Source organism: Trachymyrmex cornetzi, unplaced genomic scaffold, assembly GCF_001594075.2.
Source record: "Trachymyrmex cornetzi isolate Tcor2-1 unplaced genomic scaffold, Tcor1.1 scaffold719, whole genome shotgun sequence".
Taxonomy (NCBI): domain Eukaryota; kingdom Metazoa; phylum Arthropoda; class Insecta; order Hymenoptera; family Formicidae; genus Trachymyrmex; species Trachymyrmex cornetzi.
In genome coordinates this window covers 338,044-364,114 of record NW_017300047.1, presented here as the reverse complement: position 1 = coordinate 364,114, position 26,071 = coordinate 338,044, and the positions used below count along the sequence as shown (strand labels likewise).

Sequence of the window (26,071 nt, the reverse complement as noted above, 5' to 3'; positions counted from 1 at the left end):
CGTTTTCCTCACGATAAAACGTTAGGTTTGGCTTAAATTTATATATTATAGCGCGCAATTTCTCTCTCTCTCTCTTTCTTTCTCACATGTACACAGCAGACACACTTTCATAGCATAAAGATTTGGTTGGCTGCATGAAAGACAAGCGTACCTTCATCACTGTACAACACATATTCAGATGATGTTTAAGCAAGCCATGTTTTAAATTTTACTGTTGAGGTAATATAATTACGAGACACAAACATAATGAAATTATGAAACGTATTTGTCTTCATATACGATAAAAAACATAGCATCTGAATATGTATCTTGGCGACTTTATAATTTATACAAACATACAATACGTTAACACCCTGTCACAAAGAACGGGCACCGATATTGGTAAGCAGACGCAGTTGATGCACTGTCTGCTTTAATCATTCTCTCTTCAATACATTTCATTAAAAGTTACTGTAGATTAATTTAATTTACAGCGCGTATAATATATATATGCATCCATATTATATTATTATTATAATTAACAATAATAATTCATTATAATAATCAAAATAATCTCGAAATATTCAACAAACCCTATCAATAGGTAACAGTCTTCGATAGACCGATAACCAATGTTGTCGACGAGATGCCTTTTAATTATCAATAATAAAATAATATTCGATAAAACGATGAAAGCTCGTGATCCCGTTAATTGAAAAATTTGCGAGTCCCGTGTGAATCCTCACACTCGTTCCACGCTAAAAAAAAAACAAAAAAAAAAACGCTCCGCTGGATGCCGAGAATTTCGTAATATAATGGTATGAATAGTGATGGATGGAGGCCGAATTGAACAGCGCAATTTGTCTCGATTATCACAGCCAGTGATACGTGATAGCAGCCACTCCAATGACTCGGTTAGCAGTTTGTGCCCCGAGCCTTTATTGTTTACAGGTTATTGGTTATTCGGTTATACGCAGATTTATGATTTTACTATAGCTTTGGTCATTTCTAGCTGCGAGAGCGACTGCGCTATGATAACTTACCAATGTGCTAATATCGAGTAATCAAATGCGCACCAAACAGCACGATCGATGTTAACAGCGTTGCTGTATCGTTTCACAATGACCGAATAATTTGCTTCGCATCTGGTAATCAGCATGCTATACTTGCGGTAATTTAGTCGGTACGAGCGCGTCTTGTTGGGTGTCGCACAGAAATATTCAAGCCTAATGGAATTTCGCGAAGTGAAATTCGATCGAGCTGAGCTAAAAACGAGACAGGCACATTAGTGAACGACTTATCACATTTTAACAAATAATAATTAAATCCATAATACTCTTATAAATGAGTACATAATATTGTGAGTACTCGGATGAATTAATTAGCTAAAGAGATTAAAACCGGTCGTTCACTGAGGCGTCTATCCTGCGTGGAAAATTTTAATCCCATGTATAAACGCTTGAATAAAATTGTGCTGATAATTGACGAAGGTATTATTTTGCGATACAGAAACGCTCCGACATGAATCTCGCAAATGCCGAGCGATCCATATCGCGTTTAGAATAACGTTTCAAAACAACGCAGCCAACCGCCTCTGTATCTTCGCCTACGTCTTTTATGTCAACGTAATATAGTAACGTAACACACTCCCACTTTGGCCCTCATGTCCACTCTCGTCACGATAATAGAAAAGTTCGTGCGGTGCACAGGTGATAACGTTTCGTTCATCGTTGAGGAGCACTGTCCCTTTGTCATCGCCACGAAGTGCTCTCTCACCAACCCGGGCAGTTTTCGTGGTACCCAAGGAAGCTGTTCGAGCCTTCATCTGAGCACCTGACCTGATCGGGCTAGAACGGCAGCCAGGAAGAATAGTGATGAGCTAGTGGCATCCGCTCGAACGAGCCGTGCACCGCTATGATGTAACTCGGCTAAACTTTCTCCTGAAACAGCGTTAAAAACACTCACAAGGAAATGCTCGCAGATCCTTTTTCGACATGTCGAAAGCATCGAGAATTCTTACGTTTGCTTAGCAGGCCCCCCCCCTCCCCACTTAACTAAACTTTAATGAATAAATTATAGATAATAATAATAATGTATAAGCTTTTTATATTTTTCGGATATTTTGTAAAAATTAAAACAAAAATTATAACGCATAATAATGTGTATAATTAAAACAAAAATCATAATTAAGAACTAAGGCCTTCCACACACGTTCAAGTAAATTTGTCAAGTATGCTTGCGTAAGGATTACTTGACAAATTTAGACTGGCCATAATTTGCAAATTTACTTGAACGTGGGTGCCGGCTTAATACAAATATTAAAGTGTACATATTTAATATTCTAATTTGAACTACCGTAATATCCAAGATTTCTCATAATTAATAGAAGAGAATGTTTACTGCAACAATGGGTTATTCCACAACGTAGTTGAAAATGTGATAGCTAATATTGGTATAGAAAGGATAAATGACAGAGTTCTCTATTTGTCAATGAAGCGAAATAAATTTTCGGTCAAAGTGGATCTAAGGGTGGTGTTCATAATATTTTAAGACATTACTTAAGACGATCTTGAAATAAGAACAGATTATGAATATCGGCCTTAATGTTTAAATATTTCAGAGTAAATTTATATATATGTACATATCCAATTTCTGCAAATCATGAGTTGAAATCTTTTTCGGTCTTAAAACGCAATCATAAATAGAATCAGAGTAGTGACATTGCATATTAAATTGACAAGCAATTTAATAATTTTGATGTTAATTAGTATCTTAAAAGGATTTATAATTTAATGCTAATCTAAACATTTTAAGAAGCTTTGGCAGTATTTATTACAACAATCAAGAGATTCAAGAGATCCGAATCCCGGCTGAAATAGTATTTCTCGCAATAAATTAAATTATTTACAGTTTTTAAGATGCTTATATATAAATTAGCATCAAAATTATTACATTGTCAGTTTAATATGTAATATTATTGCTTTAGTTCTGTTTATAATAGTGTTTCAAAATCGAAAAAGATTTCGGCGCACGATTTATAGAATTAGAGAGAGATATGTACATAAATTTACTCTGAAATATTTAAGTACTAAGATCCGCTTTGACCGAAAATAGATTTATTTCTGTTGATTTATTCTCGTCGATAATATACGAATTATAATTCTTCTGTTCATTCCGGAAGTTAAACTCACTATTATTGTTATTATGTTTATGCAGTGATTCATATTTTTTTATCACTGTAATGTAAATATCTGATCAGAGAAATTTTATTCTTTTTATAATATTATTCTTTTCATAATATTTCTTATTCACGATTTGCAATCTGTAATAAACATTTTTAAACAATTTTTGAACATGTGTCAAAATATGAAAGAGTTCTTGTAACAATGTGTAAATAAATTCATACTTCCCATCACTTTAACTTTAGAATTTATTTTCTATGTTTTTACAAAATGTATGTTAGTTCGCCGTTGCAGGAAGCCCTTCGTTTAAAGATCTTACAATAACAACGGACGAATTTTATTTTATAAAGACGGAGAAAATGAATAAAGGGCTTTATCACGCACCAGTTTCACATGTTTAACTACATTGTGGATTAGTCTCTATTACTGTTGCAATAAGATCTTCAATGTGAACGTTTACTTGTCAAACAGTGTAAGCTTCGCGATCGAATTTAAACGCGTTTAGTGAACATCAGCTTGTAACGAAAGCCGGAGCTACATAATGCAAGTATCAAATGGTGCTTTCCAGTAAGCGACACTGTGTGACATAGTGATCATGTCATCTTTGTTTAACATTGGCAAACAACAAGGATATAATGATTCACTGTTACACTGTGTTATTTGTGTCTTTTGCTGGAAAGCATCCAAAACATCTTGTACAATTTAGTTCCAATTGAGATGTGTCGAGCCTGTATTAAGCTCCACGCAGGATAATCGAAATGACATTTGCGTGAGTCATGTTGTAATATGAGGTTCCTGTGAGATCGTGAATTCCTCGGGATTTGATTCCAAGTGAAGTCGCAGACAATCGTATATGTTGAAAGATGTTTGAATTTATGAACGAACTATTTTTGCACGCCGCGCGAAGTGAGTCTCCCCGTCATCGATATCGTGTCATGGCGAAATTCTGTGTTGTCTTTGTGAAACAGAAATGTCTCTACTATGATACATATCTTTATTTCTAACCTCCTGTTGAAAAGAAAATAGGAACAATTGGAACAATCTTGTTAAAGAAACGAGAAAATTATTCTATTTATTACGGAGGTTTCGTAACAAGAACGTGCAAGTAATAGCATCCCAAATTTAAAATAAAATGATACTTCTTTGACAGACTACCTTTACAAAAATCTAATACTGGCCAATTTGATATCGAAAGACAGTAATTAATTATTTATTTTGAACAACAATGCTTTTAATATTCTAAATTTTAATACTTTAAATATAATACCAATCAATTTAATACTGAAAGACTGTAATTAATTATTTATTTTAAGTATTAAAAGAATTGTTCAGTATAATTAAATATTATTTTTTAGTATTAGAATTTTGTAAGAATTATAGGAAAAGTAATAAAATAAGTAACAAACATATAATGAAATAAAAAGTTATAGGATTTTTTACAAGAGTTTCCTTTTGTCTTGGGAAATGTCATACGAGTTTGATAGACAGAGATTAACTCGGAAACCATAATGCGTAAGTCGCAACATCAAAGCATTTGTACAAAGTTTGTCTGTATAGTCAGAAAACTCAACTTACGTACTTAGTTTCGTCGCGAGTTCCTGCGCGAAAGCGTTTTAAGAAGATCCTTTATAACAAGTTCCGACATGCGAACTTTCTCGTAGGAGTCAAACATCAAGAGGACTTTTAGGCGCATCTGCGAGCGCAGTTTAAGATAAATATTAAATACTTCAAAAGCGTGTACTTCGGTAATAAATAGTCGAGTCTGCAGCTATTACACAGAGAGAGAGTTATACTGAGTTATAAGCAAACGTTTCGGCTTTTGTAATAGGAGCAAGCGCGAATACCGCGCATCGGTGAATGTTGTGAATTCGTCAATTACTTAAGACTTGCAGTACAATTCCCTTCTAACTGTTATCAGATTGTTTCGTATCATGTTAACCAGCAAAATCGTTTGAGACAAGTTTTCACAGACTGTTCCAAAACTAGATTAAATTTTGACGATAAATTTTTCGAGACAAATTTCAAATCCAAATTAAATAAAACGCATATGCACACAAAGGTAGTACAATAGAATTCCTGTACTATTTAAACACCGTTTAATTGAACATTCGATCGTTCGAACAGCGTCATCAAAGAAACGAAAATAAACATTTCACGTGTTTCAGTATAAACAAGTACGTTTAGTTACACGACGCGACGTGCTCTTAATTTTTAGTAATCTGAATTCTACAAACGTATTTGTGAAATGTAAAATGTTACGTATGCCTTGCGTAAATAAATTGATTTTTACAGGCATTTTGAAGTATCCGCTTCTGTGAAATAAATTTCACGATAGCAACAGAAAACTGCAAAAATAGTTAAAAAATTAATAGAAAAACAAAGAAAATAGAATAAATAATAAAGAACATTGTTAATAGTCATAACTTTTTTGTTTCGTTTACAAAATATCATATCATAAGCAGACTTTTTAAAAATATTATTTGCAATTGATTATTACATGATGTAACAGTGCAATTTGGATAACGAGGCATTTTGGAAAGTTCAGATTTCGCGTATGCTTGTTAGCTACGGGAAACGCCGCCAAAAATGCGAGGTGTGGTTTCATGAATAATGTGTTAAAGCTGTAGGAAGAAAGTAATTTATTTGCGGTCGCTGTTTTTAGAATATCCTCTTAACTTCAAGTTTTTACATTAGAAAGCTTTGTCCTATATTTTCCAAGAAAAATTTCGAGTCTTTTTTTAAATATTCGTCTTTACAAAAACATGTATATATATTGTTTCAATAAAACTGAAAAAGTGCCTTCATTCATATATTAATAATTATTATGATTCAAATTGTCTCGGTCCTATTTAATTTGATTTTCAAATTTTCTTCGTATGAAAATTCGGCGGACAAGTTGGACAGTTTACTTTTAGTGTAACGACATATATTTTGTATCTGATGTTACTGTCAATATGTACATCAATAGTAAATGTTTTATACATTTGATTGAATACTATGCGACTCCCCTCAATTTTTTATATACAATTTGAAAATTTCTATATTTTCTATATTTATATATAGAAAATATAGAAATAATAAATCTATATATAGAAAATATAGAAATAATAAATTTCTATATTTATTCAAATTTACTATATTCAACATTTTGTTCTTCGTTTTGATACGTCCTATATAACGCAACTGAATTAGATGACAACATCGTACATTTCATACGCTACGATGCACTAAAGAGCAATCGAAAAATATCGAGAAATAAATTATCCTCACCGTTCAAAACGTGAACGTGAACTGTGGCAGGTTGGTCCGGCATGGTGGTAAGCTGGCAGGTGTAATTTCCGCTATCCGAAGGTCCGACTTTAGCTATGCTAAGAGTCGAATTGGCCCCTTCTTCCATCAAGTCCGTTTTCACGCTATAACAGGTAGACACGGCGTTGAAATTTCAATGCTCCAAAATCGTGTCAAGAATGTTTTGTGCACTGTACCATATTTTGTATTACTCATTGAGAGAAAGAAATGGTTTTGTAATTATTGTAATTTAACTGTAATTTATATCACTTTTGGTGCCAACTATGTATGTATTAACATTCTAGCAGTAATTAACTAAAAAATGGAGTTGCTAACCATATTTATTTTAGCATATAATTATTGTTACAAATACTAAACGTTTTTCTCTCGGTACGCTTGACGATGTACATAGCTGAAAGTAATATGAATATTTATGTATTCAACTTCTGTCGCGCACACTGTAAAAAAATATATAAAATTACATAAATAATATGTGTACAAGGGTGAAAATATAGGTAATATAAAATAATATAAGATAATATATACAAAAAAATAATTTAAAAATAATATTATATAAAAATAATATAATTAAAAAATAATATAAAATTATTCTTAAAAAATTAATACTTTTATCGTTAATCGAGTAAATATCGCTTTATATTAGACAAAAAATTATAACAGTATATTATATAATTTCTATGTGTATGTAAAGATTTTTATTATATTATATAACAATTATATTATATTATATATTATATTATATATTATATACTGACAGTATATCACACATATTATATATGCATTTTTATTTTTGTATGTATCAATAACATAGTTTAAGAAAAATTGTATGTACTTTGTTGACAAATTAATACGTAAATATTTCTATAAATTTAACTTCAATTGTAAATTTATTTTTGCAAATTGTTTAATACTATAAAGAAGAATATTACCTACTATAAAGTAAAATAATATTTTATTGGTAAGTTGTGACTTTACGCGTGTAAATGTAAACCTTTAATAATAAGTCCCAAAATTATCGAGTACAAGTATTGTAATTTTATATGTGATCTTTTTTACAGTATTGTTAAATCTGTATATTCGAAATTTTTAATTCACAAATCCTTTTTTTTTATCGAAGTATCTATAATAATTATAGAAAACATTTGCTACAAAAACCTATTAATTGAATGGCTAATAAGTGTACATTCGAGATAAAAAAATGTGTCAATCACAATGACATGCTTTTCGGAAATATTAGAAATTTCTCGAGAAAAATGACTAACGCAAAATCGTGAATCGTTCGCTGTAGTGCGAAAGAAGAGAGCATCTCCTTAGGTTAACAAGAACTTCTCAATTTTGCCAGTTCTACTGCCCTTGCACCTTGCTTCTTTGTCCTAACTAATCGCTGATTCTCCATCACCACTCAAGTCGTTTTTCTTCTTTCCTCGACTTCTTTTTATCTCTGCTCTCATCTGGCACGGCCGCTCTTCATTCGCACGATTTTATGCGAACTTTTTTACGCGGCAGAAGATAAGTTAATCGCAAATTGAGCCAAAATTATCGGTTCTCGCGAGAGTGGTGTGTACATACTCTGTGCAAACAGAATAATAAGTTTTACCGAATAAATATTTGTGCAGAGCCGTCGACCTATCTTGATAACGCACTTCACATCTATTACGCTTGTTTTTTTTTTGGCTGCGTTAAATTGAATATTTCAACCTCGTGCAAATTTGCAAATTTGCTTTCATAAACACGGGGGAAACGTTATTATGATATAGTATCATAAAAGCTTAAGAAAATTTGTAGAGTATGAACAATTTTTCTGTTTGTGTTGTTGGAAATAAAAAATGGATCACACAAAATTTGAAACAGTTTACAAAGTACTTAATGTATTTCATGCTTTGTGTCAATGTAATTTCATTATTCCCATACTTTTAATTCATCTTATATCGATGTCATAAAACGGCGTCCATCATTTGCACATTGATAAATCATCGGATACAACAGTACCTTATAACGAGGCCGGTCCTTTTCGTAAAATCGTATTTCAAGTTGAAAAGAAGTGCGAAGAATGCAACGAGACAATGACTTCGTTAAAGTGCACTAATTGCAGGCAGAAATATACCTTTTCTCCTTCTCTCGAGGGAGAAAAGTTTCCGCGTGAAACTGCATGCTGCAGAGACGTCTTGCGGAAAATTGCTCTCGTACTTGACGTTCCTATTTTTGTGAGAAACTAGCGGAAAAAGGAGACTATTCGAGCGAGCATTTTGTGCGAGTACGAGGTGCAAGTGTCGATTCGGAGCGTTCCAGCAGAGCAGTAAATATTGAGAGATGACGACACAGTTAATAGTTTGTAACATGATTACGATTTTATATCCTCTCAAAATATCAAACCTAGATGTAATAGTAACGGTATTTGATGAAATAAAAAAAATATGAGAGAGAGAGAGAGAGAGAGAGAGAGAGAGAGAGAGAGAGACGAAAGTTAACAAACAGTATGATTATAAAAGTTATAACAGATTTGTTGACAATTCTACGACTCTGACGACGATCGCGTTGGAGCTGTATCCTATATGACTTTCAGTTCGCGCTTTTAAAGGCTACTTGACAGCTAGAGCGGCAAACGTTTGTCCGGTAAATATTTTACAGAGGAATTTTTTAGCATTTCCTTTTTGCGTTCTGTACACGACAGACGTGACCGCACGGAACAAAAGCGTGCGCTTTTATGGCGATACCGCCCTGGACATATTATCGCCACGCCATGTGTCCTACGGGAATAATATAAGTTTTCTAAGTATTATTTGATAACTGCGGTCTCTCTTTATTAGTTTTATTTTAACGGATGATCAAATCGTGCTGAATTTAACGTGACTTTTCTCAAGACCGACTATATCTTTCATAATATTCTGCTGTGACGACTTTTGAGAGTAAAAGGATATTAGCAAGAATATAGAGAAAGCAAAAAAGGGCAATAGAGGGATGAAACCACCACAAAGAATGATTTAAATTGGCAATCATGTCAAATGGATCCTATTAAGGATTCAATTCACTCTGCTGCAACTGCTTACTTAATTGGAATGTGATTTTCCGCAGCAAAGCATTTCTCTCTCCCTCTCTCTCGTTGTAGTTTGGCAATGACGTAACCTTACATGTCGCAATTGTTGTTCAATGGTCGTTCTCTTTACGTTCTACCATTGTTAATGTGAAATTCCACAGGGAGACAAAGCTTTCCCTTTTACAGCCGTTTCCCCAGCTTCGCTATCCTTTCGCGAAGGAACGTCCTTATTTATGCTGGATTGCGTGTCGCTGAGAGTGGAAACTTGACCGAGAAAGGTTTTGAATCGCGCCGAGTAAGCGAGACTTTAATCGAAAAAGTTCCTGCAATTTGTCGCTTTCGTTATCCCTGGCCGGTTGAACACTGGTAGGTGATCGCTCGTTTATTCGCGATGTCGAGCGTCCACTGCCTGCACCCAGCAACGTAAGAGCTTTTGTGAGAAAATTCTTACAATTAATCCGATACGGAAACGCGAAATGAAAATAGAAAACAGTTACCGAGAATCTTGGGATCAGCTTAAAAAATTAGCATGCTCCAATGTAAATTTAAACTTGGATATTTATGTTTTTAAATAGCTTTTACGTTGTGCTAAAAGCTGCGCCTTTATTTCAATTATTGTACCGTAAATAATTTTTAATTTTGCGTTAATTCCACAAGTTTTAGAAGGTTAAACGACGAGCAACGTTATTTTTGCGTTTGTGAGTAAAGTTTCAAGCTTGCGTACCAGCTTAAGTAATGAGATTAACGTCACTGATTAAAATTTCTATATGCATGACTCGCGTCATTTTAATGCAATGATAAATGGCAATTGGCCAAGTTGCGGAATGCAATAATTCGGAATAATAATTAAGGGATTGTATCATGTATTAAATTAAATATTGTTTATATATTGTAGAAACTGTATCTTTTATAATCGCTTTAAACTTGTACTTTGTTTTATCCTTTACTGGCGGGCTTAATAAGCAAGCTGTATAAAATACAAGTTATTTTTATGTATATGTGGACGCGCAAATACTTTTACAGGCATTTAGTTACTTCTTTAGCAGTGCTCGGAAACTGACAATACGTAACACAGTGTAAAGCAGTCGACAAACAATGATTAATCGTACGAGACATTACTTTGATCAATGGATTTGATGCGGCTGTTAACTCTATGTAAGCGATTAGCTATTTCTTTATTTGCGGCGCAATCAACCGAAACGCATCGGTACAGTATAGTACTAGCAATTCATCATTCAACACGATGTTGATACGGTGAATGCTCTTTTTGTCAATGCGACATGGGACATATCCGTTATGTAAAATAAGTCCAATAATCTATCTGTTAGTGTTCTCGTATATGTGAAAACAGTACGAAACTGTGCAAAATGGAAATTAATGCTTATCCAACATTATTTAAATACATCTTATTTTACATTTTCATACATATTCAATTTTAATTACATAAAGTAGTACAAAGAAATATGAAAAACAAAGAAATAAAGAATATAAAATTTTCGTGAGATAAGATCTTTTCATAATCATTAATAATTTAATTAATTAACAAACAAGGTATCCATTATATATATAGTTTTCAGGCAGAGAAAGTATGCTTTTGCTGAAATCTAAAATTAGATACAAATTTAAATATAATTTTGTTGAACTGTTAAAATTCTCATATAAAACATTCACATAATGAATAATGTAGCAAACAAACTTTGACATTTTAGCAACGTTTCATTTCCGTTCTATGAACATTCCAACTAGTTGCCAAAATAATATTAATTAAAAATAAGTATAATTATTTTGATGGTCTAACGAAATTTATTTTCAAATTTGTATCTAGTTAAATTTTTAGATACTTTATCAAAACTAACCTTTCCGTGAAAAGATGTTTTTTCGCGATTTTAATAAAAATGATGAAGTTATGTGTTTACTTGAAGAAAATCAAGCATCAATTTTTCAGTAAAAATCAACAAGTTCCGTTTTTGTGATTTTAGAAATGACATTTAAAAAATTCCAGTTTTTTGTGTACAATATTTTCTTCGCCTCTCCGTTTGGATATGCTCCAGAACTTGAACACAAAACATTATACGTACACATATATTTTAAGATCACAGCAAGCGTTTTTCGTTGTCTACTATGATGACATATCTTCATTTATTTTAATTTCGTGTCGCGTGTAAAAAAATCAGCGGTCATTTGTGATGGATCACCACTGGATGGACCAGCACTGAGAAAATGAAAGCACAAGAGAGTCAATATGTTCAAACGAGTATGTGTCCTATATCACGATACAGATTGAGCCAGGTTAAATCTACAATGGGAATAAATTAAGATAGATCGTAAACATAACGTTGGTTCGACGGTGCAGAAAATTCGATTTAACGCCGGTCAACTATGGCCACGCTTTGTGCATTACTATCGTCGTCGTAACCGGAGGTTTAATTACGATCCCGAAAATTTAATGTAATTTGACACTGCGTAAAACGTTATTTTCCACCGTGTAGTTCCCCTTCATTCGATGATCGTTACGCCGTCAAGGGTCCTACTGTAATTTAATGAATTAAACGTGATGTTAAGCGCTATAAATTCATTGTCACGTTACCTTCAGCCTGGATACCATCCGAAAATAATTCGATTAACGATTAATTCGAATCATTGTTATATCGCTACTTTACCAACGTCCAAAAATGTATACATGCATGTATTTTAGTTAAGAAGATATTGACGAGAAATTTTCAATGCTCCATTTCCATAAAATGTTCAATACTAATTTGGCAAGTTATATAATATCGCATTTGTATATAAATTTCAATAATTCCTAAACAAACATAGATGTAATTTAAAAAAAAGTGATTCTATATATATTACATATAATGTTAAGAGAATAAAATAAAATAATAAAAAGTAATAAAGGCTGTGGGAGTCAACGCAGTCAATATAGTGCGATTATCTTATATTTATTTAGTTTATTCCATAAATCTTGATATAATTTCGATGAGCGCAACCATAATATAATAGAATGTTGACTCCTCTTTGAGTCATCTTCAGAATTAATTATTCATTGTTAGATCACAAATTCTTGTTCCGTAATCAAATATTTTGATGTAATGTAAACTTTACTTAAAAACCACTGTATCAAGACGTATACTTTACGTATAGTCTCTAAATTTATCTTTATTTTATCAGTATAATTGTCTGTTACGAAACAATTTTTATCTATGTAATTTTAATTGTGTAATGGATTGTGGCGTTTATGTTATGATTCCAATAGTCTGTCAACTGTTGGGAAACCCATACATTACATGAAAACATTTGATTGTGGAATAAGAATTTGTGATCTAACCATCTAACAATAGATAATTAATTCTGAAGATTCGAAATTACATCAAGGTTTATGGAATAAACTAAATAAATATAAGATAATCGCACTATTAACTGCGTTGACTCCCACAGGCTTTATTACTTTTTATTATTTTAAATTTGTGAAGTCTTTGCTTTCATTAAATTTAGAATAAAATAATTTATTTTTATTGTGGAAGATATAAGTCGACAATATCTGAAAGCGTGAGACCATCAGCGACGCATCGTTAAATTATAGGGGATAGAGAAAGTCGGATAGACGTCAGGTGATTAATTAAATGAAAGATTAAATTAAGCCAGATAGCAATAATTCTTGCTTGTCCACCACTGCAGATGCTACTGTATTGGGGAAACGAATGCGATGATACTGTAGCTTTATGTGCAGCGTGTTTACGGTTTGTGGTTCACAGAGAATTTCGCGTGAAAGCGAACGAGAGAGAAAGAGGGAAAAATAATATTTAAGCACGATATCGTCTGGGATGTATTCAAACTCGGTTCATACGAGCATCAAAATACTGAAATATTAAAAAAAACACGTAAAAGAGAAAATGGAGAAAATACAAAGCCAGGATAGGAATGACAGAAATCAATCTGAGAGATCCAATAACCGAAAGATATTAAATTTCGTTTAGAAATTATAATTTTCATAGAGATTTCTATTTCTTATAGAAAGGCATTAATTAGTATTTTAATGTGTTGCAGACGGCAAAATATTTAGCGTCAGCAGCAGCATAGTTGCCGGGCAGATCGCAGAGGGACGTTATTCTCGCAGCGGGATCCACGACCTCGTGTATGTACAGTCGTCCGTATGTACAGAAGCGCGCAACGCAAACTAATTTCATTTACTGTCCCGCCGTGTCTCACCGGCACCTAACTTTACTGTCAGGGCGGGCCCACGGAAGCGTCGGTTTCGACCAAGAACCGGTCCCCCGAACACCGGAACCTTTCTCGTCGACACGCTGCCATCCTAACTCTCGCGGCTGCTATCATCAACCACCATGTACTCCGTATGAGCACTCTACCGGCACGTATTTTCGGGTCCTTCGGGGATGTTCTTGTATCCTGGCCCGGGAAATCGCGCGCGCGAGCAAAAAGGCGCACTGAAAGCGATGACGCATCTACGTATCAGTGATGTCAGATATACGAATATAAATTTCCCGGGAAGCTTCTGTGAAACTCTCATAAAAAGCGCGAATGTTCGATATTAGTATGCAGTTTTTTCTAGAGAGAGCTTATGAAAGGAGTTTATTTTGAAATATTTGAAATATAATTTTTATATACGTATATATAAGAGAAAAAAGGGTTTTTATGGTTCCTTTTATGATCCTTTTAACCGGCAATTTAAATATATAAAATATAAAAAAATAACTTTTTTTTCACACACACAGACACACATAATAATAAATCATGATACAGCTCGTATCTTTCTCTATTCTTTCGTTGTTACAAAAGAGAATTGCGAAATTCGATTGTTCAACGGTAACATAAACAAGTTGTCAAAAACGTGTAAGTACATTGTTATAAATTCACATCTCTCGTGAATCGTCAAATTTTCATTTCATTTCGTTTTTTGGGATTGCAGCTGTGAGCATATATTCAACATGATAAATTGCATCATTTATCATACTTAACAAAGTGACACTGGACGAGACAAGAAAAACGCGAATATGCGACAATGTATAAATGGAATGAAATTTTGTGAGGTTTTTTCGATTTTCGTGAAATTTTTGGACTCGACTTGAATGAAGCGCGTAAAAGGACCGGAACACGTTGCATAATGGAATGTTTTATGCCCCATATCTCATATATTATTGAACGATGTGAAACGAACTATATATTAACGAAGCTTAATACGACAGCGCGTCGCTCTTGCCTTTTTCTTATTTCCGCCTGAGTTTTATTCAGCGCGACAGTTGAACGAGCCGGCGAATCTCCCTTCTATTATACGGATCGCGGATAATGAATTCTTACGCTCCAGAATCGGTTCTTTGAAATTATACTGTTCCAGCCGAGTTGCGCAGAGAATCTATAATAATATATAATCCGAAAGAGAGACGAGAAGGAGGAGCGAGCCGTATTTTTTAACGCTCCAACGGAATACGTACCTACAAAGAGTGAGAATTATGTACATGCGCGATCTAGATTTGACTTTTCCCGCTCGTTCCTACAGGAAGTTGACACAGTCTTTCAACCGCGCGTAAATGCCCGTCAAACAAGGAAAAGTTTCGTGAATTAATTACACTTTGCTCGCATAACCGCGTCAAGTTTGTCTGACATTTAGATTATGCATTTCTCATATTTGTCGAGAAGCATTCCAAGCGAGAACGACTTCGCGCGAGCAAATTTTGAATAATAGAGCTATTAACCTTAAAGACCTCTTTGCACCCATGCAATTCTGACTTAGCGTATAGTTGTATCATACATATTATTACAATTTAAAATTATATATCCGTGTTCGCTTTAGATTCACTGAAAAACAAATCTAGTAGTCTTCGATCATGCGTACATACTGTACGTAAGTAATAATTACTTATTTCAAGTATTTCAAAAATTCATGTATCCGCAAATCTGTTGTAAATTCATCACAAGCATCAAATTTATTCAAAATATATTCTAAATCTTAGTAAATTTAATATTGCAATAAAGATTGTTAAATTAAAACAAATTCGATTTGCTTATTAGGTATATGAAGTGGCTTCTTTGATCAATTTTATAATATTCTTTAAAAGAAAATAAATTTTTCTTTTACGTTACATAACAATAAGTTTTTCTAAAATTTGTAATAAGTATATTTTAAGATTATTTTCAAGAAAATATTCTTTGTTAAAGTAACCGTTACTTAAGAGGAAGAAAGTAACTTTTCTTAGCAATAGAATATTTTTCTGTGTATACATATGGATTGCTAGTGTCAATTTCATATCTAATCTGATGAGTTGCGTCATCATTATTTAAATAAATAAATCAATTAGAACCAATAATATTCCGTGCCTCGTGCGTTGCTATAATGACCCACGTTGAACTTTTCGTTCAGGTCGTTTGATATTTTGACAGAAAAAGAAACGTAATTAAAAAATAATTCATTGTATGTCATACTTGAATACATAATTATGATATACAATGTGTAGCACATTAGGTATTTTCCTTTATAATAGTTTTTATAATTTTTTAATTATGAAATAGCTATTATTTAACAAATATAAACACAAACAAAAATATCATGAGTTACCGGTTGCTCACGTTGCGTGGTTTGGTTAAGTCATTTAAAAAATGCTGGAATATAATATATGTATATAAAGAAGTATTTGAAAATATCTAAAACATCAAAAATATGCATCATAACATTTTACTAAATGATGATTTGAATTCATATAGCGGATGTTAAGTTGAAAACAAATGTAGTTTCAGTTTTATTTTCACATTTTAGGTAACATAAATAGCGATTTATTTAATTTCAAAGCATTGTATGCATATATGAAAAAGTGGGAGGTACTAGCAGTCTATGTTTATATGATCGAAGCTAATAATAACAGCTATTAAATATATTTTGTTTAACATATGCATGCAGTGTTTAATAAATATTACCAAATGTAATAATAGTAACCAACTGTTTGGTAATAATTAGAAGGGTAAGATAATATTTAGAAAAGTAAAATGATCGTTATTAATTGGTTCAGTAAATGGTCTATATTAATTGAATATTTTATTGAGATTATATTACAAAGCATCAGTGTGTGTAACTATCATTTATATAGGCCCGATTATTATTAGACTTTTTTCAATGTTTTCACGTTTGATCTTATAACATAAAATATATTGATACACCATTTTAATATATTTATCGATATTGTGTGTGTGTGTGTGTGTGTTTTATTAAGTGTATATTATATTATAACACACAACGCAGCTTTAATGTACTAGATGAAAGACGGATGAAAGATTACAGCAGCTTAAAAATATAAAAGCTAGCTAAAGGACAGATTAAATAAAGACTGCTTTCATTTCTCTTGGCTAAGCGGCAAGAAAAGAATACAATATTTAAAGATGCGGATTACCTGATACCGCCTCTCGTCGTATCGTAGTTTAGCACTCTATTGCCGTGGAGCCACTGGACGACGCTGTACTGCACCTGCATCGCTATATGACGTACGACGCACAATAATTCGATAGTGCTATCAGCTTCATAGTATTTGTCCCGCAGTGGTTCGCCTAGGGCGTCCACTATTTGGACGGACGGCGCTGAAAAATTCAAAAAGTAAAATTTATTAGGTATTATTCTTTGATCAGCAATCGTGTCAAGGACTCGAACGGATAATTCTTATTTAATAACATCTTCTATCATCCGGAAAGAAAGTGAGACTAATATACTTTCCAAAAGTGCATTGATAACTTTTCGCATTTGACAAACATTCGACTACGCTCGACGCGAAGTCATAATTCTGGTCAATGAGAAAAAGATTGGGAATGTCGCAGCCAATTCGGAGCTTTTCAAGCACATCGTCGACTTAAAGTTTCTATCCTCTTACAAGAAGTTTTCGAGTCCCCATATTTAAAGTAGAAGTACTTATAATGCTTAGTTTAAATATCAAAGTATTCGCAGCTCGTACGAAAGTTTTGTACATGATATATTACGCGGAGCATACTGTTACACCTTTGTTGAAAAGCTGTCTTATTTGAAACAATATTTCGGTCCATTAACTTCTGATATCCGATTTTTTTCCTGATTTATCGATACTCTACATTATTTCTTATTTCGCTCAGATTGTCATATAATCTACTTTGTTATTTATATATGTATATATATATATATATTGCAATTTTTCAGACTTCTATTATTATCAACAACACAAAATCCAAAAAAACAGGGCGAATGAGAGCCAGCGTGGTAATTAATCCTCAAACGGCACACTTCATCCCAGCACCCATAAACGGCACACTGGTGCGAATTGGGATTTTGTGATTTCATTCCCTTATTTAATCATGATAATATTCTTCAAAATACTTGTAAAACTATACTTTCTTGAGATAAAATTTCTCAACAAAGCGATTAGTGCAACTCAAATTTAGTTAAATTATTCGTAAGTTATAAAAAAATTGTTATTAAAAAAAGATCTTTTTGATAAATGCCAATGTTTTGAAAATTTTGCTGGTGCGAATTCACCAGTGTGACGTTTGAGGGTTAATACGCAATCTTAAATCTTTAATCCAGAAAATAGAATCTTTATTCCATATAGATTCTATTATTTTTTGGAATAAAGATTCTATTTTCTGGATTAAAGATTTAAGATTGCGTATTAACTACCACGTTGACTCTTATTCGCCGTGATTTTTTGATTTTGTGTTGTTGAATTTGGGAGAGTCCGTAAGAAGATTACATTATTTCTATTATTATTTAGCACTGAAAAATCACAACAAGTGAGGGCAATCGGATATCGAAATTGGAGCATATAAAGGTTTGCTTTCTATATAACTGAACAGTATTATATTTTTGAAATTTAAAGTGAAAAGGATACGTTTGATATTTGGCAGAGAAGAAAGAAAATTTGGCGAGAGAAAGAAAATTCTAGTGCAATCTAATGCAGAAATAAAAACCAAACCTTAATAAACTTTTTATTTATCGCGACATATTTTTGTCGTAATCGCTATCGCAAACGGTAATTCCGTCTTACAGCGATCACTTGAAAGATCCTTATTCTAACGCAATCAGCACTATTTGTCGAGTTTGTCGAGTTCGCCGTGACAATTTGCGCGTCATGAAATTTGACCGTACACATGAGCGTGATATTGGATTACATCGAATTCGGCTTCAAATATTTAACTTTATGGCCCAATAAATATCTCTCATATTGACGTCATTGGGTTGTCCACACGATTGAGTATCAAACCTGATGGAGCAAACCGATTCATTCGGATATCTCCGTCACCATCTTCCGTTGGGCTGGAATTATTTCCAATTGATTTCTCTTTTTACGTAAACTATATCGTGGCCACGAAAAACTAAGAAATGTAGGGCTACCGAAAGAAATCACGAAAAAGGGAAACGTTTTGGAGATAGATCAGAATGTTCTCTCGCCGACCTAGTACTCGACCTCATGAATATCGCGCGAAATGTAATCTCTCCCGCGCTCTCCCTTTTCTCTTTCGCCCGGCTTTCTCTTTTTACGTTTTCCATCTGAGGTATGCCGCATTTTATTTTACACACTTTTTTGCAACACTTAAAAAAATTTTTCTCATTCCACCATCATGTCTGGAAATATGTTTTTCGCTTATTCCTTTTTTTTCTTTTCTCTTTATCCAATGATTTTACGTTAACGCTTGCAAATTTCGAGATATCGTATGTTTTCGCAATTAATACAAATAATAGAACTCCGAGCAGATATTAGTAGTTTTCTTAATACTTTGTGCGAATATTTATTTGTATATAACATTATAGAGATACATGTTATTAACATTATAATGATGAGTTCAATCTCAAATTAGGTGAATAAAATTTATATAAACAAATAAGAATTATTCTCAATAAAACGTTAGAATTTTTGTATATTTTATTGCGAAGAATGTGCGAAGGATAGAACTTTAGCAAAGAACAAAGAGCTTTTTCACTGTTACATTTGAATTTAAAACACATCCATTCTACTCCTGAATGTTTCAAGAGTCGAAAAGCAGATTAGAGATTGTATCGCATTCATAAAACTTATACGCTCTTTTGTTAACATTGTAACATCTTCTTTTATTAATATTGCACAAAGAGTACGCGTCGACTAAATTGTAAAGAGGTGGAGACGAAGAAAGAGAGATCGACGGTAGGCATATAGAAGAGACGGACGATGGATAGAGGTCGAGAGAGTAGTACTGCATACCAAAATCTCAGCTACTTTATCTTGCGGAATCTCAGCCCTCTCACGGATTAAGTGTTGATCCTTCTTTTTACGTGCGCCCGTAAACCGGCATAGCGACGGTTCTAGCGTTCCTCAAATATGATACAGCGACAATGGTTGTATTCAGTAGAGAAACCATCTCTGCAACTGTGTTATGAAATTTTTTCATATAATTGGTTCACATTTAGATCCAGGAACTAAGAGCGAGATCAAGCACATTAAAGAGTTTTACAACAGTTGCAAAGGTGCTTTCTTTGTTGAACGCAGTTATTGGCTGCGTTCAGTTGATAAAGAAGATCAATGAGCGTTCAGAAATTTTTTAATAAGTATGATTTATTCTTGTCATTAGTACTTCGCTAGATCTAAGTATAGAAATCAATCATAAAATAAAGAATCATTGAGGACTCATTGAGTGAGCAGCTTGTCTACCAAACGCAGCTATTGTCTACAAAATGAAAACGTTTGTTGAAATATTAAAAAAAAGTTTAGATTATTTAGATAGATTTAAAAAAAATAATTTTTGATAATTGTATTGCAGAAAATTTTGTCGAACATCTGAAGAGGGCTCAAATTGGAAGCCGAAACTAGTAATGTTTAAACACTTTTATTTTCTAATTTATTCTACTTTTGTAATGAATATTTTGAATATGATATGATCATTTTAACATCTTAACGTATTGACTCTCGAGTGCCTTTTTTCCTTCTATGTATTTTGAAAAATAATTTTATTGAACTATTAAAATAACATAAAAATCTCAAATACAATGAGCAATACTAAACAAAATTTTTAACCTTTTATAGGCTAAATTTTTTCATGAAAAAAATTTCTAGTTGAAATTGAACGAATCAGAATTTTCTGGTTTTTATTAGAATTTTAATTAAGATAACCGGAATTCTAGTTGATACAACATTTTTGGCAAAATCTACTAGAATTCTTATTTTTATCAGAATAATTACACTAAGATAACCGGAATTCTAGTTGATACAACATTTTTGGCAAAATCTACTAGAATTCTTATTTTTACCAGAATAATTACACCAATCAGAATTCTAGTTATCTCAACTAGAATTCTAGTAAATTTAACCAGAAAATTCTGATTCGTGTCCATTTTCCATCTAGAATTATTATTTAATCTAACCAAATCATTTTTCTCAGTGTGACTATAAAAAAATTACGCTACCTTCTGGTAAAAAATTAAATAAATTAATAAATATCGACATATTAGTATGTGTAATTTGAAAGTTATACAGGTCCATAGAGGATTAACTTTAGCAATTAGTATGAGCATTCTGTGTAATTATTTTAATAGTCCATCAACAAAATTATTTTTAGATTTGTATCTATTTAAATTTGTAGATATTTCAACGAAACTTTTTCGTGCAAAATTGTGTGAGTTTATTCGGTTTATGTATCTTTCTTTGTGTGATACGCTACTGATTATATCTTGGATACGACAAAATCATTTTCACGTTAAATTATTATACTGATAATAATACTTTTCGGCATTTACATATTATACCATATAAATTGCAAATAATTATGAACTTATAATAAATAATTATAAACTAAACTCTAGAGATTAATTAATTTGCAATTGTCATATGTATATATTTATTACACAAACATAAATCCACTCTGTTAAAAAAATAGCGTTGATAATTGATTGGAACGTGCGACAATAGTCATGCAGGGTGCATTCATATCTCCTGCGTTAATTATCGTACGGCACGATCCATCGATAAAACGCGATTGCAAGATTCGCACAATGGACAATTGTGTTTACCGTAATTTGACTTTCAAAGTTGAACAGATATAGAAAGAGAATAGGTTGCTGGGGACAATGAGAATGCGCAATTCGACGATATATCGTTCTTTCAATGGCATTTGACGTTTCGGACCGCGTTACAAACGACCTCATGAAAGCTCGCGCACAAAGGTATCAACAGTGTGAACCGATTAAATTTTAATTGTACGAATACCGAGTAAAATCTCGATAACAGGAAGCGCGAAATAAACGGCTAACATCTCCGTGTCACTATCGAGATGTGAAAATAAAATAATTATTCGTAAAAGATTATTTATAAAGTAGCAATATTTCAGGGCAAGCGACGATCGTCGCACACACCACAGAAATTATTTCGACAAATTACGAAAATAGAGAAATTCTACGAGGATAAGTGCGAGGGACTTTAAGTAGATAATCCCTTTGAACTCGCGTTAGGAGATTCTCGGCGATAACATGAAGAAGCTACGCCGTCTTATCTCGTAGACGCGAAAGCTTACAATATAATCTCACATCAGCAAAGGCGCGCGAACCAGGAAATAAGTAAAAGAAAAAAAACTCTTGCCCCCTTTTTATTGTAACCCCGCAATTCTATACGATTTAGCGAAAGCTAAGCCAAATACGATATCGCGTCTTTACTTATTAAGATTTACTAGAATTTTTTTATCTCTTTGTGCACATTACTGTAGCTTCAAATTTGAAATATATTTTATATATGATCGTACAATAAAAATAAAAGTGGGTGGATGAGATATTTATTAAAAAGTCGCGAAATCGATAGCTCAAAGAAATACAAAACATTCCGCTGTTATAGTTCAATATACGCGATGTTAAAGTAAACAATTAGTACGATTATTTTAAAACATCTTTCGTACATGGGAAAAACGGTTTTGTTAAAATATTTGAAAATACAGCTAAATAGAAATTAAAAAATAATTTTTTAGATTGCATCAAAATAATTTTTTAGATTGCATCAAAATAATTAGGACGTTCGAATTAGTAGTTAGAATATCAAATCTTTTTGCATTGAATATCAAAAACTTTTCTACATAATTATTTTAATGATTTAATACAATTATTTTTAAGTCTATCAAGTTAAAATTTTAATTTCGGCGAAATCGTTCTTTTCATGCATGAAAGATATTTTTAAAAATAATCATATTAATTATTTACTTTGACATCGCATATATATCGTACAAATTCGTGTGGAATATTTTTGTATTTCCCTGAGCTATCGATTTCGCTTTTTAATAAATTTATCTATTCATCCATCTTTACTTTTATTTCGTGATGCTAGCTGTGTATTTTTACAGTGCGCCTTTATTGTTTTCATCGTTAGCCCCTTTAAAATTATGCAATTTCTCTCCTCACGCTTATTAAAATTTTCCTGCAGTTTGCAAGTTTCCATTGTCCATTTCTCGCACTAGGTCTACGTAGATGCCACTTCACCTTTACGTACCATCATTTCGCCGAATTAGTCGACACACCTCGATTACCGGACTACAACGAGATGAAGTTCTTCCGCTTTGCACCACGCCATCCTTCCGAACCGAACAGACCGTGGATTTTCTGTTTCCTGTCCCCGTCTATCTCAACTACAAGGTACTTCGTTTTCAATTATCCTTTTAAGCGATCTCCGCCGCAAGAACATTGCAGACGGAGGCAATTTGTCCGATCGCTAGTAGAATTGCGGAATTTGAGTTTCTCTTCTTCTCGTCTACTTTCTGTCGTTAGAATATTGAATCGTAGGTAGGTATTACCGGAGATGTAGCGTCTCTTTCTTCTTTGCTCTCTTGCTAATTCAAATAAGCACGAAAGTGGCACTGAAGAAAGAAACGGTTCAAGAAAAAGGTTTTTCCTACCTTAATTAGTCTATACTGTTTCAATTCTCGCATTTAGCATGATCTATTTTTAATTGTTAAAGCATATATACGTATAAAAACTTTATTCTATTTTGTTTTAAAATATTTTTAATAATTTTATTTTAAAATATACAGTGTCTATATCTCATCAAGCCTTTGGTTCGCAAGACGAAGTAAAACTTGCGCGTTAAAATTATTCCAACTTTAAAATCTCTTTTATATTCTTCCTCTGTTCGTTATCACGCTACATTAAATTCGTCTCAGACACAGACGAGTGAAATAAAAAGGTGTTAAATAGAAAAAAAAGAGACATGTGAGTTTGAGAGAGAGCAAATATTAGAGAAGTTTTCGTTCTTTGCTTCGCTTCTTTTAAGAAGATAAAACAATTGCATCAAATTGCTCAAAAAGAGTTCACTCAGAAAAGTCTATAAATGGCATTTTATAAGGAATTTAAATCTGGCGTGAATGGAAAGAGCGTAAATTTACCCAAATTTTTAAATTTACTCACAGCGAGCGTGTGAACCAGAAGCGTGCGGAAATCTTCCTTTCGCGAAGCTACGATTCGATAAAGCGCAATTGTCATCATTATCAACATTGCTGTCTCGAAATTGATCGTAGGCAGAAGGTCGTTAGCATACGTTATCACTTACCGTTAATGTGTAGGTTGACGTAAATGAACTTTGGTGGATGGGTGCTGATTTGACACTCGTATTGGCCCTCGTCGCTGCTGTTAACACGCTTGATACGCAGACGCCAGTTGTCCGGGTACTGAAATTCGATGGTATATCTCGAATCGCCCGTATACGTCTGCTGACCCACCGTCAGCAATCTCATCTTCTCACTACTCTCCTGTCGCCGCAGCCAGGATACCTGCGTACAAAAACAAAATGATCCTTCTGAAGAATGTGGTTTTATTTAAAACTAAAAAAATTTTTTCGTTATCTCTTACTCGTTTATAATAATAATTTTAATAATTGTTGCGCACATCCTTCTGCTCTGACTTTCATTAATCTTGAATTTATTGTTTATTTTTATTTTAAAGAGAGATTAAGAGTCCGATTCCAAATATTTATATTTATATAAATAACATCACAAAAAAATTGTCTCAAATAATAACCAAACCAAAAATTTATAAGAAATATCTAATCAAAATAGATATTTCTTATATAGAGTTTCGGCCACAAAAACAATGCTACACTGAAAAAAAGCATAGTCAATTTTAATAAATATTTAGTTGAATATTGCCAACTAAATATTTATTAAATATATAAAGATATATTTATTTGATACAAGAAATGTTAATTTGATTTAACAATCTTTTTTTTTACTGAACAAATATTTATTTATTGTAAGTAAATATTTAGTTGGCACTACTGAACTAAATATTTATTAAAATTGATTATATTTTTTTCTCAGTGTACGAGTCAAATTGATCTATTATGTTTGTTTTTAAAATTATTTTGAATTTTACGATAAAAAATCAGCGACTCACAGGAAAAGAGTGGCTGCTTTCAGCAAAGAGAACTGATCAGTGAGAGCTCAGTGATTCTTTAATGTGAGAGATTGGTTTCCTACACTTATATATTCAGCGAAGAACTAAAGATAAGAACCAATCATATTAAAGAATCACTGAGCACTCATTGATCAGTTTTCTCTGCTGAACACAGTCAATATATAATATATGCAGTTTGTAGTCATAATATAATGTGAAAAATAAAGTATTCAACTAATTTACCTTTCTCTTATGCAATTAAGGAATGATTTAAAATGTCGTTATTTTTTATATTTGTTTTATCACTCATTTTAGAATTGCATTTTTTATTTTTAATAAAATTATAATAATTTATTACAAATTTCATTTGTAATAAAAATTTAAATAAAAAAATTTTATTACAAAAAGAATGGGACTTATAATATTGAAATCCGACTATCCGTTCTTCTACTAATTTTGTCAAATATTATACAAAAAAGTTTCTATTTTTCTGTATTTTTTCAAACTGTATTTGGGACAATTTTTTATTTTTTGCTAATAAGGAATCAATACATAAAATTTAAACATTTATCTATTTTTATTCCTTTAATTTATTATTATTCATTCCTTTTATGATACGACGATTTTTCATTCTAAAATTCAAAAGTAACTGTATGTATATACAGGGTGTCCTAAAAAGGTCGGGACACCTAAATATCTTGGAAAATATAAGTTTTACAGAAAAGTGTTTCAGACAAAAGTTATATGGTTTAAAAATATCTATTTACTGATTCTATCAGTTTGACCTTGGGTTGCGTAGCCAAGGTCTAGTCAAGGTTACATTGATTTTCTGAAATGGAACACTATTTTTGATTCAAGAATCTAATAGCTGATGTCGAGAGCTTTCCAAAACGCTATAATGAAATATTTTTTTATGAAGTACTTTTTAAGTTATAATGCTTCAAAGTTACAGTATCGCCGGCATTAGCATTACCCAAAATAATTAATTTTAGAGACTGGCCAGTCAAGGCGAGATCGGTCGGTGGTCCGTGAACCTTGACCTTCAGTTAACGCACAAACAAAAACATAACGCGTGTTATATATCTTGGGTAATGCTAGTGCCGGCGATACTGTAACTTTGAAGCATTATAACTTGAAAAGTACTTCATAAAAAAATATTTCATTATAGCGTTTTGGAAAGCTCTCGACATCAGCTATTAGATTCTTGAA

General features: G+C 32.5%; 1 protein-coding gene across 2 annotated transcripts in view; it reads right to left on the bottom strand.

Annotated features, from left to right (window-relative positions):
• Positions 1 to 498: 498 nt before the first annotated feature.
• The window catches only part of LOC108767712 (limbic system-associated membrane protein), a 197,433-nt gene continuing 171,860 nt past the window's right edge, over positions 499 to 26,071 (bottom strand). For both annotated transcript variants that reach the window (XM_018517712.1, XM_018517713.1), the window contains 4 exons: positions 24,021 to 24,240; positions 16,902 to 17,085; positions 6,432 to 6,574; positions 499 to 1,916 (listed from right to left, as the gene is read on the bottom strand). In XM_018517712.1, coding sequence (XP_018373214.1) covers positions 1,801 to 1,916; positions 6,432 to 6,574; positions 16,902 to 17,085; positions 24,021 to 24,240 — 663 coding nt within the window. In that variant the 3' untranslated portion in view covers positions 499 to 1,800. The remainder of the gene's footprint in view (positions 1,917 to 6,431; positions 6,575 to 16,901; positions 17,086 to 24,020; positions 24,241 to 26,071) is intronic.